General features: G+C 38.9%; 1 protein-coding gene across 1 annotated transcript; it reads left to right on the top strand.

The window, feature by feature from the left end:
* Positions 1–215: 215 nt before the first annotated feature.
* LOC125897582 (uncharacterized) lies at positions 216–10172 on the top strand. The gene is made up of 10 exons (XM_049590980.1): positions 216–330; positions 420–520; positions 901–919; positions 1062–1154; positions 6559–6659; positions 7230–7330; positions 9006–9019; positions 9155–9255; positions 9919–9937; positions 10033–10172. The coding sequence occupies exons 2-10, from the start codon at positions 421–423 to the stop codon at positions 10115–10117; spliced, it is 633 nt and encodes a 210-aa protein (XP_049446937.1). The 5' UTR covers positions 216–330; position 420; the 3' UTR covers positions 10118–10172.
* The last annotated feature ends 7957 nt before the right edge of the window (positions 10173–18129 follow it).

The following is an 18129-nucleotide window of genomic DNA, read 5'->3' as shown; positions in this document are numbered from 1 at the left end:
TGAGTTTGACACCCCTTGTCTGATCACTCCTTCACTTGGGGGTAAAGTGAATATGAAACGCTGAGAAAACTGGACCCTGCCTACCCTGACTCAGTTTTTGTGGTTAAGATGCGATGAGAAAATGCAGCGCTGTGAGATCCACACCCCAAACCCACAACCCCCCCGCCATTCTGCTAAATGTTATGCAATAACTAAACAAATTCAGTCCTGCATATATATAGAGAAGTGTATCAGTCTACCAGTAGACACAGATATATTAGATAACCTGTGAATCTCTCACTACTCTGTTTGAGAGCAGCCTTTTGCCTTTGACTCTGAGTCAGTGGAAAGGTAGGAGTTGATTATTTCAACCTAATTTTCTTGTGAACAAGAAAAAATAACTGCAACTAAAATCGACTGGTTTTTTTTTTCTTATTCAGGATGAAGTGTACTGTGGTCTTTCTTGTGCTGTCCATGGTCGTATTCATGGCTGAACCTGGAGAGTGTATCTTTGGATTGCTTCTCCACGGAGCCATTCACGGTACAGTCATGCAATCCATTGCTCTTTTATTACCAGCAAATATTTTGACACAACATTAGCGAGAAAATACACATGACTGTGAAACGGTAAAACTCACAAATACTTTTGACTCTTGCAAAGTGAATGTTGCGACAAGGTCAACTGTAAATGTCAAATGAATGTCATCATATTAATATATTACATTGAAAATAATGTGCACATTTAATATATAAAAATAATAAATGTTTATATCAAATTCATTACTCTGGACTGCAAACAATGATGTTATTGTGATACTTTTTTCTGTGTTAAGTAATATATACTTTTTTCTGTGTTGTGTAATATAACCCAAAGAGTTCGTATTTTATGTAATTGTGTTTTTCCTCCACTGTTTTATGTAGTTGGCAAACTGATCCATGGGTAAGGCACTGTGCTTCTTCCATTATTGTCATTATTTTTACAACTCCTAAACTACCACTGTTACAATAAATATTAAAGTTTAATGTTTATTCAAATGTCTCATGGAATGTGATGTGTGTTGAATCTTCTCTCCGTCCACCAGGCTCGTTAGGCGCCATGGGGAAGAGCAGCTGGATGACCTAGAGCAGCTGGACAAACGTGCACTTGATTATAACCCTGGGCGGCCTGGTTTTGACTAGACTGCAGGGGCAACTCTGAAGCTACATGTTGGATCCCCGTCGAAAACGAGATGCTGCATCTCAAGGGGCTATCCTAAATAAATTGAACTGAATTGAATTGGATTAAAAGATTTGCTTCTGGCTTCTTCCTCTTCAAAATGAGAAAGAAAAGTGTCTATCAAGCGCAGAAACCATTGCTTGAAAATAAAAACACACTGAGTGATGGTAACATTTTGAATTAATTTGGTACAGTGAAAGTCATAAAACTAAAATAAAATTAAATTGCCTTTAAACACATGAAAAAGTAAAAAAAAATTATGACGCATGTTTTTATGTTCCGTGTTCTTGACATGTTTTTGATACTCTATTACATTCATGTGAAAAGCAAAATCTTCTATGGACAATAAAGGTTTCATTGATTCAGAAAATGTCTTCAGTATTATTTGAAGGGCGGCTCTGTTATTTATTATTTATATTTTCAACTGTTTATATCATTCTGTCACTTTTATAGTAGTCTTTCTTATGTATTCCTTATGCATACAAAAATCCAATTTTGGTCTCAGTGTTGGACTCCAAAGCTGTGGTCCCAAGCTTTTCTCTTTTTCCCAAGTGAACTGTCTTAGATTTTGTTGCAACATATAAACCCATGTACCGCTGGGGAGGCCACGTTAGTTTGGTTTTGTAAGTCACACAATAATATAAAATACTAACTGACTGAGTCGACAGTAGACAAGCAACTCCACTGTGTGAGTTAAAATTACTGTCAGTGAAGTCTGGTGGCTTTGAAGAGGGTGATTTAACAGCTTCAGTTCAGAAAGTTCACTTCAGAAATCCGGTGCTTGGTCAATGACTTGCGGCATCAGGCAATGTCAATTCGTAGTGTTGTATCGATGTAGTCAGGCCTGGAATTTCGTCATTTTAGGGGCAAGGCCACTTGGCCTTTCATGTGGTCAATTTTTTGAGGGCACAAAGGCCAAAAGCCAGGGCAGCCAGGCCATAAGATAAAACAATGATTTTAAGTCCACATTCATAATGAATTTAATTTAAGGACTAAGGATGTATAACTATCTGTGAAATGAATAAATAAAATGAGCTCACGTAATAATAATGAGTATGATAAATAATAATGTGATTTATTTAATACAGACCTGCCAACCTTGAAGAAAGGTTATGAGTACCACCTTACCAGACGCTCGTGCGTGGTCATGAACATATGTGGACACGGCGGCACTTTTTTTTTTTTTTTTTTTGTTACCATAAAAGTCAATATGCACATGTGGCAAACAGAAGAAACGAGCGTACGTTTACATATTCATATCTATAGGCCTAAGCCCCACATATTTCCATAGACGCCCAATATTTGTTTTATGGCGCAGATCAAGGTCAATTTCATCAATCTGATGGTAGTATTGATCATCTGCTTAAAAAATACAGTAATATGTCCTGTTGTAACAAAAAGAAAGATTTTAAGTGGGATTCGGGGGGTTCTCCCCAGAGAAAATTTTGAAACATCACATGGCGAAATCCTATTTTCATGCAATTTCATACAGAAATAGATAATAGATCATAGACAAGTGCATTACATTAGCATTCCTCATCATGTTCTTGTGTAGTACGACACCTATTAGAACTACTCTCTTATTGCCTTGTTTTTCTTATAGAAATTCAGCAGACTCATCAAACAAAAAGTCTTTTTATCATAAGTGTGTTATAGTTATTCAGGCAGGGCACATGGTTTCATAACACAGTTGAATGTAAATTTGTCTGCAATTTGCTTACCTTGGTACAACTCTCACCAGCAATGTATCGACGACAGGCGACTTTGAGACTATTTACTTCAGTGTTTCCTCTACCATTTTATTAGGGGGGCACTCCGCCCCGCCCCCCCTTGAAGGTCAAGTTAATTTTATTTTCTGTATAGTGCCAGATCACAAAGAAGTCACTTAAGGTAACCTTTCCTATAGAACAGGTCTATACCTTGTCCTTTTATTAAACAAACTAAAAAGCCTTATGTTATTTATCTTATTTACAGACAGCGTGTCATTTCTGTCTCTACATGGTTGCGCGTTTACAATCCTTGTAAGCAAGACAAGACTTCACTAGAATAAATACAGAGGATTTATCACAAGATGCAAATCATTGGTTAGCCTTAAAAATGGAAGGCCAGATTAGAGTTTGTCAAAAACCATCTAAAAAGCCTGTACAGTTGTGGAACAGCATACTATGGACAGATAAAACAAAGATCAACTACCAGAATGATGGGAAGACAAGAGAAGGAAGAAGGGAAGGAACTGCTCATGATCCAAAGCACACCACCTCATCAATGAAGCATGGTGGAGGTATGTTGTTATGTCATGGCCATGTATGGCTGCCAGTGGAACTGGTTCTCTTGTATTTATTGATGATGTGACTGCTTACAAGAGCAGCAGGATGAAAGCTGAAGTGTTTGGGGCTACATTATCTGCTCAGATTCAACCCAATGCTTCAAAACTCATTGGACGATGCTTCACAGTGCAGTTGGACAATGACCTGAAGCATACTGCAAAAGCAACCAAAGACATTTTTAAGGCAAAGAAGTGGAATGTTCTGCAATGGCCAAGTCATATCATCTGACCTGAATCCAACTGAGCATGCGTTTCTCTTGCTGAAGCCAAAACTGAGGGCAAAACACCCAAAACACAAGCAGGAAGTGCAGACGGCTGTAGTAAGGGCTGGCAGAGCATCACCAGGGAAGAAACCCAGCATCTGGTGATGTCTATGTGTCCAACACTTCAGGCAGTCATTGACTGTAAAGGATTTGCAACCAAGTATTAAAACTGACTGTTTAATTGATGATTATGTTAGTTTGTCCAAATACTTATGAGCCCTTAAGGTCAGGGGACTGTGTGAAGAAATGGTTGTAATTCCTACACGGTTCATACTACATTTTTGAAAAAAGCCTTAAATGAAAGCTGAGAGTCTGCACTTTAAGCAGGTATTCATTGTTTCATTTAAAACCCATTGTGGTGGTGTACAGAGCCAAAATGACGACAACTGTATCATTGTCCAAATAATTATGGACCTGACTGTATATACAGGCATGGCCCTCCTCAACATGATGCAGAAACAATAAAAAAGAGCTATCAATGCACAGAAGCATAATAAGTGACATTAACAGTATCTAATAACACACACTATCTCTCTACCAGCATCTCCCTCTCTCCTCCACACACACACATGCACACACCTCACCACCTGATGCTTTCCTTATAGGTCAGTTACACAGGATATAGTTTTATACAGTCCATGGCAGCAACACTCATGTTTACAACAACAAAGTCACTATTTAAAACCCAATAATATCTCACTGGAATATAGATATTCCTCCTGACATCACAATACTGAGTGAAGAAAGTCACGTTATTTCAGCATGAAGACAAACATCGGTATCAGTCATTCATCCTACTCTCTGTCCCTCCTCTCCTGAGGAGACTCACTGTCTGCAGGTCGGCTGTCTCAGGTTCATGTTCAGATAAAGTGTTAGCCTACACACAGACAGCTTTCATTTAGTTTGTCTTTAACACTTTGCTGTTAGCCTTGCGAACGCGAATGAGAGACTGTGGACAGAGCAGATTGAAATATTCTACATGCTGATCACATGTATTGATAAAGTACTGGTTTGGCTGGCAGAGGATTTATCGCACTTACTCACAGTAACAAGCATAGCTGTTGTTAACTAGAGTAATCTTGAAGTTATATTCCCTTCATCTGCACCGCGGCCCCACCGCTGCAGAATAATGATAGCTACATGAAACCGAAACTTTAAAAAGTGAGGCCGATAATGGCGGAGCTTACTATTATTACACTCTTGATTAAATGTGCCTTGGGTTGTTTAATATCGGGTCTCAGTACTGATCCCTGCCCGGGAGTTTGATGAAGTCTCCTGGTTGGCCGGTGATAGACTGGTGTCAAACTGTCGTTATAGCCCATCCGAGTGCTTCATGCCAGGCTCAAATCAAACCCACCACTGGTGATGTACGCATTGTCTCATTTGATGTTGCCCAATAAGAATCCATAATGTCAACGCATTTTTTTTCTTAAAAGATGCCGGTGTCAAAGCCGTGTTGACAGGGAAGAGGCAGAGGAGAAAACCACAAAATCACCTGGGCCATGGCCCTCGTGGCCCTCGTGAAATTCCTGCCCTGGACATAGTGCAATTATTTTGCAAGACACTGTATGTAAATGGTAAATTTCCTATGAAAATGGAAGTACATTTTAAAAGAAGACGATGCATGTAACAGACAGAACTTGACAGTTCGTTGCACAACATCAAAAACCAATGCATCCAAGGTACCGTTTACATTGTATCTGGACATGGAAAGTCCATAACCAAACGTCAATATGTGACAAGGTCAGAGCAAGAATGTATTGGTGGTACAAGTAATCAAATTTAGCATAGACTTAAACCACTCAGCCAGCATTTGTGAAATATGTGGAACCAATGTGGATAGTGAATGGGCTGAAAAATGGGCCCTATACAGGATTGTCCATGCGCTCGATATTGACCCCATGCCAATTGATCACATAAGTGGGTTTGCCCAAGTGGGCTCCACATGGGTCATGCTGGGGGTATGGGTCCAAGATAGGCATCTTATCTGGGCCCCACTTGGGTAAACCCATCCATGTGAGCAAATGTCATGGGGCCAATATGGAATCTGTGGACAGTCCAATACAGTTTCTATGCCCTGTTACTCCAGTTTGCTTCTCCAAACAGCGTAATACAATGACTGTGGATCTGAGGTGGAGTTTCAATTTGAAAAACCCAGAAAATAATGCAGATGGACCCGCCAAAACTGAACTGTCACGAGAGACATTTTACTTTGTTAAGAGTTATCACTTGTTAGGAAGTGATGGGGGGAGAAGGCCTGTATGATCTGACTTTGGCTTTGAGGTTCAAGTATGATCAGTTATCTATCACTCCTAAATTCTGTGAATCTATGATGCTGGGGTGTCGGTGGGCTTAGTTGAGAACATTGGATTACAAAAGTTGATCTACATGACTATAAGTATTTGAAAGCAACCCAGAATGCCTGAGAGCCTCACTGCATTGTATTCTATTATATTTCAATATTTTGAACTGTCACCTGCTTTTGTGATGCAAGAAGGTAATTGTGTAACTCTTTTGCTATAAAAGGACATGTGTACCTACAAACCCTCAGAGACTTTAGCATCTGTAGATCTCACACTGCTCGATTGGCCCTCTTCAGTAACAGCTTTTTGACATTCACGCTGAGTCACTGGAAAGAGGTAAATATCTCATCCTTCTTCATTTACAAATTGAGCATCTGCTGAGAATTGATAATGTATATATGTAATTTCAGTTTTAGTAAAATCCCTGACACAGGCAGTCTAAATATTTGTGGTGTGTTTCTTGCTTTTCAGGATGAGGTGCATCACCCTCTTTCTTGTGTTGTCGCTGGTGGCCCTCATGGCTGAACCCGGGGAGGGTTTTATCTTCCACATCATCAAAGGACTCTTTCACGGTAATCAATCACAGAATATATTTTTCACTTGCTGGGAATGGACAGGTTCAGCTAATGACATTAATGATGACTTTATTTGTAAATCAGCATCCATAACGCCAGAGGTGTTTCTGCTATGACATGGCAAGAATGTCTGTTGTGATTGGCCTACTTATATGAATGATTTGAAAATTATATGATGCATGATGCATGAATGTATGTGTAATATGTACATAAAGCAGCAATCTAAATCTGAACCTCTTTACATTTAGATACTGACAGAAATGTTCAGTCAATATTGAAAACTGACTCAGTCTGTCTTACTACCTCTTTAATCAAATATGAATTTTCATAAAATTTTGCTTTCATTTTGCTGTGAGTCTTGCAGGTCTGTTTTGTTTGTTAAAACAAAGAATAACAAAGAATAATGTCCTATTTGTTTTATTTTCTCACATCTGTTTGATTTAGCTGGCAAGATGATCCATGGGTAAGGACCTTTGCATGATACTTGTGTAATCTGACAAATACTCTTATTGCATTAGCTGTTATAGTCTTTAGTGGAACTCTTGAACTCTTCTTTCCACCCATCAGACTTGTCAACAGGAGACGACATGGCATGGAAGAGCTGCAAGACCTGGACCAACGTGCCTTTGAACGAGAGAAAGCTTTTGCCTGAGTCTACGATGGTCCATGTGAACGAGCCACTCTTTGCTTCAGATATATATATACATTGCTGTTGAATATAATTTAAAAAAGAAAAAAAAAGAAGAAAACTGGCTCATTTGGGTTACCATTGCAAAATATCTGACACTGATCTAATTGATTTTTTTGGAAGAAAAAAAAGTCAGTTGTTTGAAATAAATCTGGAATGTGTGTTACGCAAAAACATTTGTCCCTTGTCTTATTTAAAGGAAAAACTCTGAATCCATCAGCATGGAAATGATGTGAATTGCTTGCTATTGCTGTAACAGTCATGAGAGCTCAACCCAATTAAACACCTGGGGGAGATTTTGGGTAGGTAGGTTTTACATTAAATTTGTCACCTAGTTGACATTTTGATGCTTTATTAAGTAAAGGATAATGTACAGTGAATGGGCCAATATTGCAAAATGAACCCTGGGATGCAGCACCCTGACCCAAAGCTGTACGTTATCTTACGTATTACACAGCTACTTGCTAAAGAAATCAATGATTTGACACAAAACATTAATTTGTAATGTAATAATGCAAAGTAAATCCTGACAGGATGATGCAGGACTCCAATGTGCAGGGGTTTATGTCTTAGTAATAACATGCTTGCGGTACATTATCCCGCCTATTACGCAGTTACTTGCTACAAAGTCCATGATTAGAACTACCTCCATAGCAGCAATCTGTTTTCTATAGCAGCAATCTGCTATTGAGTAATAACAAATGGCAGAGTGCCATCAATGATCATCCAGAATTAACGGCAATAAAACACAGTTAATTAGCTGATAGGATGCAGTGCAGTGCAGATGTATGATGGATTAAAGGATTTTTAACGTAATAAAAACTAAACTTGTGCGCCTTCTAACAACTGCTACATTTGCAGTCTTGTATCTGATGTTGTAGATTTATGAGGGTTTTCAGCCTGTTAATTTTTAAAATAGGTTTGTAATACAAACACAACATAATCGTCTGCATAGTTCTAACTCTACGAGTATAAAAGAAAGCATTATCACAAATGGTGAATATTTTTTTTATCATTGGTGCAATAAATTGATGAAACCATTTCCTTTAAGGTCAGAAATGAATCTTACATTTGGACTTTCCAAATAAAAAACATAATCAGGGGCTACACGTGTAAAAATGTGTTTGTAAATTTGCATTATCAAATTTCTTATATATTATCTGTATATTGTCATGTCACAAATTGATAATATTTTGTTGTAGCAGCTCTTTTGACACACATAAGACTTTTGTTGTGTAGTTATAATACATATCAATCATCAATCAATCAATTAATAACCCCTCTGCCTTGAAAACTGCCAGAGAACACAAAGTTTTGAACATAAGCAGAAATCTTGCTGAACTCATGTGTCATGGGTGTGAACAGGCGCCATGTGCACATTTAAAGTGGTTACATCCCCAAACAGACACAACAGAGGATGGAGAAGTAAACTATGCCTACATGTGTGCTGACTCAGCAGGGAAAATATTAAATAAGTGTGTGACACTTGACCTTTCTGTATTAATAAACACTGCTTGCACAATGAGGAAGGAGAGGTGGTCTTTTGCTATAAAAGGACATGTGTACCTACAAACCCTCAGAGACTTACAGCATCTGTAGATCTCACACTGCTCGATTGGCCCTCTTCAGTAACAGCTTTTTGACATTCACGCTGAGTCACTGGAAAGAGGTAAATATCTCATCCTTCTTCATCTACAAATTGGGCATCTGCTGAGAATTGATAATATATATATGTAATTTCAGTTTTAGTAAAATCCCTGACACAGGCAGTCTAAATATTTGTGGTGTGTTTCTTGCTTTTCAGGATGAGGTGCATCACCCTCTTTCTTGTGTTGTCACTGGTGGTCCTCATGGCTGAACCCGGGGAGGGTTTTATCTTCCACATCATCAAAGGACTCGTTCACGGTAATCAATCACAGAATATATTTTTCACTTGCTGGGAATGGACAGGTTCAGCTAATGACATTAATGATGACTTTGTTTGTAAATCAGCATCCATAACGCCAGGGGTGTTTCTGCTATGACATGGCAAGAATGTCTGTTGTGATTGGCCTACTTATATGAATGATTTGAAAATTATATGATGCATGATGCATGAATGTATGTGTAATATGTACGTATAAAAGCTAACCTTAACCTGAACCTTTATATATTCAGATAGTAACAGAAATTTTCAGTCAATATTGAAAACTGTCAGATATCTAAAGATTCTCAGTCTGTTTTACTTCCTCTTACACCAAATATGAATTTACATAGAACATGATTTTGCTGTGAGTCTTGCACGACTGTTTTGTTTGTCTTTTTTGTTAAATATAAAGAAGCATTTTTTGGAAGAACTGATTCCCCAAAGAAAGGTGTTGAAAAAATGAAGGATATGTTTGTTAAAATAGCAGAACTCAAAAATGTTTTCAATACCAAGCCCTAATGTAGAATCCACACTGTGTATGTGTATGTGCGATAACTTAATGTCTATAAGGCCTTACAGTGTCGTGTGATGAATTACTTACTGCAAAGTAAGAATAATGAGAATAATGTCCTGTTTGTTTTATTTTCTCACGTCTGATTTAGCTGGCAAGATGATCCATGGGTAAGGACCTTTGCATGATACTTGTATAATCTGACAAATACTCTTGTTGCATTAGCCGTTAGTGGAACTCTTAAACTCTTCTTTCCACCCACCAGACTTGTCAACAGGAGACGACATGGCATGGAAGAGCTGCAAGACCTGGACCAACGTACCTTTGAACGAGAGAAAGCTTTTGCCTGAGTCTATGATGGTCCATGTGAACGAGCCACTCTTTGCTTCAGATGGGGAAAATATATATATATATATATATATATATTGCTGTTGAATATAATTTAAAAAAAAAAAAAAAAAAGAAGAAGAAGAAAACTAGCTCACTTGGGTTACCATTGCAAAATATCTGACACTGATCTAATTGATTTTTTTGGAAGAAAAAAAAAGTCAGTTGTTTGAAATAAATCTGGAATGTGTGTTACGCAAAAACATTTGTCCCTTGTCTTATTTAAAGGAAAAACTCTGAATCCATCAGCATGGAAATGATGTGAATTGCTTGCTATTGCTGTAACAGTCATGAGAGCTCAACCCAATTAAACACCTGGGGGAGATTTTGGGTAGGTAGGTTTTACATTAAATTTGTCACCTAGTTGACATTTTGATGCTTTATTAAGTAAAGGATAATGTACAGTGAATGGGCCAATATTGCAAAATGAACCCAGGGATGCAGCACCCTGACCCAAAGCTGTACGTTATCCTACGTATTACACAGCTACTTGCTAAAGAAATCAATGATTTGACACAAAACATTAATTTGTAATGTAATAATGCAAAGTAAATCCTGACAGGGTGATGCAGGACTCCAATGTGCAGGGGTTTATGTCTTAGTAATAACACGCTTGCGGTATATTATCCCGCCTATTATGCAGTTACTTGCTACAAATTCATAAATATTGATTTAAAAATGATTTTATTGCTTCCTCTTAGTGTCCATGATTAGAACTACCTCCATAGGAACAATCTGTTTTCTATAGCAGCAATCTGCTATTGAGTAATAACAAATGGCAGAGTGCCATCAATGATCATCCAGAATTAACGGCAATAAAACCCAAGACAATTAGCTGATAGGATGCAGTGCAGTGCAGATGTATGATGGATTAAAGGATTTTTAACGTAATAAAAACTAAACTTGTGCGCCTTCTAACAACTGCTACATTTGCAGTCTTGTATCTGATGTTGTAGATTTATGAGGGTTTTCAGCCTGTTAATTTTTAAAATAGGTTTGTAATATAAACACAACATAATCGTCTGCATAGTTCTAACTCTACGAGTATAAAAGAAAGCATTATCACAAATGGTGAATATTTTTTTATCATTGGTGCAATAAATTGATGAAACCATTTCCTTTAAGGTCAGAAATGAATCTTACATTTGGACTTTCCAAATAAAAAACATAATCAGGGGCTACACGTGTAAAAATGTGTTTGTAAATTTGCATTATCAAATTTCTTATATATTATCTGTATATTGTCATGTCACAAATTGATATTTTGTTGTAGCAGCTCTTTTGACACACATAAGACTTTTGTTGTGTAGTTATAATACATATCAATCATCAATCAATCAATTAATAACCCCTCTGCCTTGAAAACTGCCAGAGAACACAAAGTTTTGAACATAAGCAGAAGTCTTGCTGAACTCATGTATCATGGGTGTGAACAGGCGCCATGTGCACATTTAAAGTGGTTACATCCCCAAACAGACACAACAGAGGATGGAGAAGTAAACTATGCCTACATGTGTGCTGACTCAGCAGGGAAAATATTAAATAAGTGTGTGACACTTGACCTTTCTGTATTAATAAACACTGCTTGCACAATGAGGAAGGAGAGGTGGTCTTTTGCTATAAAAGGACATGTGTACCTACAAACCCTCAGAGACTTACAACATCTGTAGATCTCACACTGCTCGATTGGCCCTCTTCAGTAACAGCTTTTTGACATTCACGCTGAGTCACTGGAAAGAGGTAAATATCTCATCCTTCTTCATCTACAAATTGAGCATCTGCTGAGAATTGATAATGTATATATGTAATTTCAGTTTTAGTAAAATCCCTGACACAGGCAGTCTAAATATTTGTGGTGTGTTTCTTGCTTTTCAGGATGAGGTGCATCACCCTCTTTCTTGTGTTGTCGCTGGTGGCCCTCATGGCTGAACCCGGGGAGGGTTTTATCTTCCACATCATCAAAGGACTCGTTCACGGTAATCAATCACAGAATATATTTTTCACTTGCTGGGAATGGACAGGTTCAGCTAATGACATTAATGATGACTTTGTTTGTAAATCAGCATCCATAACGCCAGTGTTTCTGCTATGACATGGCAAGAATGTCTGTTGTGATTGGCCTACTTATATGAATGATTTGAAAATTATATGATGCATGATGCATGAATGTATGTGTAATATGTACGTATAAAAGCTAACCTTAACCTGAACCTTTATATATTCAGATAGTAACAGAAATTTTCAGTCAATATTGAAAACTGTCAGATATCTAAAGATTCTCAGTCTGTTTTACTTCCTCTTACACCAAATATGAATTTACATAGAACATGATTTTGCTGTGAGTCTTGCACGACTGTTTTGTTTGTCTTTTTTGTTAAATATAAAGAAGCATTTTTTGGAAGAACTGATTCCCCAAAGAAAGGTGTTGAAAAAATGAAGGATATGTTTGTTAAAATAGCAGAACTCAAAAATGTTTTCAATACCAAGCCCTAATGTAGAATCCACACTGTGTTTGTGTATGTGCGATAACTTAATGTCTATAAGGCCTTACAGTGTCTTGTGATGAATTACTTACTGCAAAGTAAGAGTAATGAGAATAATGTCCTGTTTGTTTTATTTTCTCACGTCTGATTTAGCTGGCAAGATGATCCATGGGTAAGGACCTTTGCATGATACTTGTATAATCTGACAAATACTCTTGTTGCATTAGCCGTTAGTGGAACTCTTAAACTCTTCTTTCCACCCACCAGACTTGTCACCAGGAGACGACATCGACATGGCATGGAAGAGCTGCAAGACCTGGACCAACGTGCCTTTGAACGAGAGAAAGCTTTTGCCTGAGTCCATGATAGCCCAGTGAAGGAGCCACTCATTGTTAACACAAAAAGAAAAGATTTTTGTTTTTGAGTATAGGAAGTATTAGCTCAATTGGGTAACCAAAATATTTTACACTGATCTAATTGATTTTGGAAAAATGTTAGTTATTTGAAATAAATCTGGAATCTGTGTTACGCATAAACATTCCTCCCTTGTCTTATTTAAAGGAAAAACTCTTAAACAGGTAACACTGTTCAATTGTTTTCTTGGTAAACAGAAGATACATAGTGCTAAAAAACTAAACACTTTCGGTATGGGACCTTTGGAACCAAAACTAACCCCTCAGACATGGTACCTAGACCCTAGGTCTGTTAAGCGTTTCCACTGCAAACAGTACTTTTGTGAGCTGGGTTGTTGTCATTCACTACTCCGTCCAGCACTCACTATATTTCTTCATTACTGGAGATACAGATGGATGTTTACCGACCGCAGAATGGGGTAGCACAACGACATTTTCAGAACAAAATAGAACAGGCTGCACTGAGAGTCTTTTTCAATGGGATATTTAAAAATCGTTTGTTTGTGTATGCAGTCCTCCTCAGGCAAGCTCAGGGGCTTTAATGTTGCCGTAGCCCACAGGAACAACACTCTGCCATGCTTTTTTCTCCTCAGAGTGAGGATTACATATGCAGTTCACATAATCAGATCGAAATATTCTTAAACGCTTGCAGATCAATTCATTACTAAAAGTCTGTCACATACGAGAGAGACAATATAAAAAGTAAATGTCATATTAAGTTGTCATATTGAAATTTAAGATGTGTCAATGGATACATGTTGTCAACTCATGCATTGAGTAAAATTACAAGTTAACGCTCCACCTGAAATGTTGACCTTTATCTTCATAGTTACAGTTTACTAATGTATGTAAGATTTGCCACAGTCTGAACAGTTGTAAGAAAACCAGCCACAACTCAGCCCTGAGCAAGAGCGACTGTCCAGTACTGACCAATCAACACACAGCTCCACCTTTTCGTACCAGATCTATGTGCTAGGTACCCCAACAGAGGGGGGACCAAAAATGGGGACAGTACAGAACGATTCCAATGGTACCATCCTCAACTTTTTACAGTGGAAACAGAAAAAAATGTGTACCTAACTCAACAGAACTGTAGTGTACTGTGAAAACGGGACTTAGGTGTGCAAGTAATGCTTCAGGAGTCTTGTGCTATACTAACAGTAGTTCATTCTGTTGCTTTAAAGTGCCCAGTTCAAGTTTACTGGTGAATGTTGTTCATTTCTTTGTTTTGATGTTTTATTACCATGTATACAACTGCATTTGTACGACACTACAACTTTACTTTGAGCTACAGTAACTAGTCAACACATTATTGTTAGCAGTGTCCCGATACCTAGAATTAGCAGCCGGTTCATCCTCAGCTGTATCCCGGCAGCAGCATTAGCAGCAGAGAAGCCAGACTTCGAACTGACTCGAACGGTCCGCTGGAAAACCGAAGATCAGCGAAGCGGTGACACAGCCCTGCCACGGGTAGGATTGTAGTTCATGCATGTCAATGATAACAGCCTTAGACACCAAGCATTTGTGGCAGTTGTCAGCTCCAGCAGCTGTAATATAATCAGGACCAAAGCTCAAAACTAAAAGGAGATTAGTTTTTATATTATTAAATCACTTAGTTTGTAATGGCTTCTATCCAACAGACACACACATTCAATCAGGGAAATACATATTTTCCTAGACTTCCTCCTTTCCTTGAAGTCCGATCATGTATCAGATCGATGTAACTCAATCACCACAGCTTTACTGCATACTGTATGGCTTCACTAGTCAAACAGCGATGTTTGTGGCTTTATGAGTTGGGATCATCGACAAAAGTACTTCCTGTGTATATTAACATTCATTTCAGTCAGGAACACTTCAGTCAAAAAAACTTTATTTCCCTTTTCAGTATTATATTTGGCGGTATGGCTCTATGGGGCCCCTCTGTCTTTCCTCGGGCCTACGCAGAAAGTCTCTTGTACGTGCCTACAGTGTACGTGGAAAGCCTAGGTCTGAGAGAGCACATCTCTCTGCCCTTCCACATGCATATGAGGAAAGCCTGAGGCAGAGAGAGCAAACCTCCCTGCACCACCATCAGCAAAGACCCCAAGGCAACAAAACAGAGCAGCATCAATGACAAACAGAGATGACACTGATACGTCAGACACAGCATGAAAAGGAGGAGCTGGTTGCAAAGCGGCTTGCAGAGGAAGCAGCAACGATAGGCAGGCCAGAGCAGTTTAAATAGGGCGCCCTGAATGAGATTTGCCAACTGGTTGCACAGAAAGGAATCATGTGATCTGTCAGCAGCTCCCTCCATCAGTCAGCTGTTCCATCAGTTGATTGGCTGTTTGAGATCAGCTGATGTAGCTGGGATGTGAGCTGATCTTGACATCGTGCCCCGCCTGAACTAATGCTATGCTCACTTTTTTATACACAGCAGTGACAGATGCGTAGCAGGCTTTAATGCGATACATTTTGTGGGTCAATACACAAGAGACACAGTAAAAAATTTTAACATAAGCAGCTGTGAAGCTTCGGCAAACATGCAGACACAAATGTGTGGCCAAAGGCAAAATAAACATTTGGTCCCTGTTGTGTAGTTTCTAGGGAAATTAGTTCTACTCAGGGAATAGTTTATACTTTGTCCTCTGCACTTGACCTACCCTTTTTAGGAGCATTTGGAAGCTTCAGTGTTGTGGAAGCCAAGGGACCAACTCCAGGTCTGAGGCCAGTGCCTTGATCAAGGGCAACTGCAGGAATATACCTGTGAGAAAACAAGAGCACCCAGAGGAAACCCATGTGAACAGCCCCGGTTTGCACCAGTGGGTTTCAAACACAGGATGTCCTTGCAGTGAGGCAAAAGTGCAAATCATTAAGCCACCAATCCCCAATCTGTCCACGATGCACTACGGGAGAACTTCAACCTACAAATGAAATATTTTTCATCACTAAGTGGTGATGTTATCTTGAAAACTGCGCAGATTTATATTTCACAATCTACTGCTCGATGACAAACTGAGGCACAGGAGACACTACTGCACAGTGTAAGTGTAATTATGCTCTCTGTGTCAGTATTTATGTCCTGATAACCAATATCTTTTTTTTCTCTAAAACTGCTTCACAATTGGGAATTTTAAACCCAAATTACTTTGTACAAACCAGAACAAACATTTTTTGAAATTTCATTGCTTCCACTGAGGTAACTGAGCACAAGGCAGGGTAACACGGGAGGCTACTAAATGGCTGCACAGCACTGCACAATACTGTTATAAATAGACAACAAATGCAGAAGTTATGTGCACTCTACACACAGTGTTTTACAAATGAACAACACCAAATGACCAAATCATTAAAGCGAGCTGTAAATAATGAGACTGAAGTTTGAACTGGCTGCTGTTTTCCTGCTTCCTCTCAAACATGTGTAGAATTGTTTGCCTTTTCCCGTCAAAAACAAAACACAGTGACATTAATTAACTACCATTCACATATACAGTATGTAGACAACAATGAAGTCCAGACAATTTAAAAAGGGTGAGACAATAAATCAAGTGTGCTTTATCCTTACTCACTTAGTACTTGCACACACCGAACCCATGAATCATGCATTAAGTTTATGGTGTTATTTAAGTATTACGTGCCATAGGAATACTTAAATGTGCCCAGATTTCTGGGTGTATGTACTGAGTTATATCAAAATTTCAAATTCTCAGAGTTACTCTATGGTTCTGTGTATAATCCATTATTACATTTCCGGCGTGCATGCAATCCCCAACAACAATTGTGTAACATGATCAACAAAAAGTATGAGTTGTTGCACAAGCACTAAAACAACCGCTGTGTTTCAGGCCTCAAACATTTTCCAATCCAGAAGAAATACACCCCTTACTCTGAAGGGGACACCTTATTAGAAAGGACCATGAATTGAGATATATTTTCAACCACAACTAGAGCCATAAAAAGGACAAGAATAGTATATTTAAAGTATAACATATGATGAACAAGAAAAGGTCACTCAGTAGAGTGCAGATCACTGCTAGGCAGCCAAGTGGCTGCCTGGCCTAGTTGCTGCAACTCCAGACAATTGACCCTTTGCCAAGTTCATCCCTGTATGCAGACTGGCCAATCATATGGTAGCATCGGGCCGGCTCAGACCAGGGTCTGACAGCAACACAGCTGTGCTCTATCGACTCAACAGATTTCCTTCATTTTCAGGCTGGTTTTGTGGATTTGGAGCTAAATGTTGTGCTTGGGGCACGTCGTGTATTAATGATACTCGTTACCTGCAGAGGTTGGAAAAAGACATACGTTTCTTCCCTGTTCCAAAACCAAAATCAAACCCTGAAAAGTGTAGGGTTAGCTAGCTAGCTACTGAAGATATAGCCTACTGAATGTATACACATGCTGCTTTTGCTTTTTAATGATTATAACAGTGAATAAAGACCGACCCTGCTGTACAGGAACCAGTGAAGGGAAGCAGGGAAACTTTGCTGATATTCAACCAGCTGTGTGTCATCACAGTGTGTGCAGATGAACATTGTTTGACTTCCCCCGGAGATCCCTGCCCATTTGGTATCGGAGATGCGGGTGCTGGCAGCGGCACGGGGCTGAAGCCAAACACCATTCATCTGCGCACACTGTGATGCCACACAGCTGGTTCAATATCAGCAAAGTTTCCCTTTATATTCATTGTCTTCTGTGTCTATCAGCAGTGATGTGGTGGTTCACTTTTACACTGTGATCTGTAGCCTATAGTTCGGCTTTAGCTTCTAACTATCTTTGTCTTTTTAACCTGTTGTTGCTGCTGAGTCAGTTTGACATCCTGGATATATCCTTCAAACATAGACTGTAGATCCCTCTGTCTGCTTCTCTCTGGAATCACTGTTTCATTTGTCCAAGAATATGATAATATTTCTTCAACAGGTGCAGTTAGTTACAGTGTGGGCTCCATGCTTACTCTGACAGCTTGTTGGACCATCACAAAGGGGCGGGGCTTAGTGAAAGGGCACTCATTTTAATTCCAGCAGACATGTTTCAGAAGCTACGAAAAATATGTGGTTCATCTTTTTTTGAAGGAGTTGTGGCATAACTGGGCCTAGA

This window comes from Epinephelus fuscoguttatus, linkage group LG11 (assembly GCF_011397635.1).
Source record: "Epinephelus fuscoguttatus linkage group LG11, E.fuscoguttatus.final_Chr_v1".
Lineage (NCBI taxonomy): Eukaryota > Metazoa > Chordata > Actinopteri > Perciformes > Serranidae > Epinephelus > Epinephelus fuscoguttatus.
The sequence above is the reverse complement of the archived record's forward strand: the minus strand, read 5'-3'. Positions and strand labels throughout refer to the sequence as shown.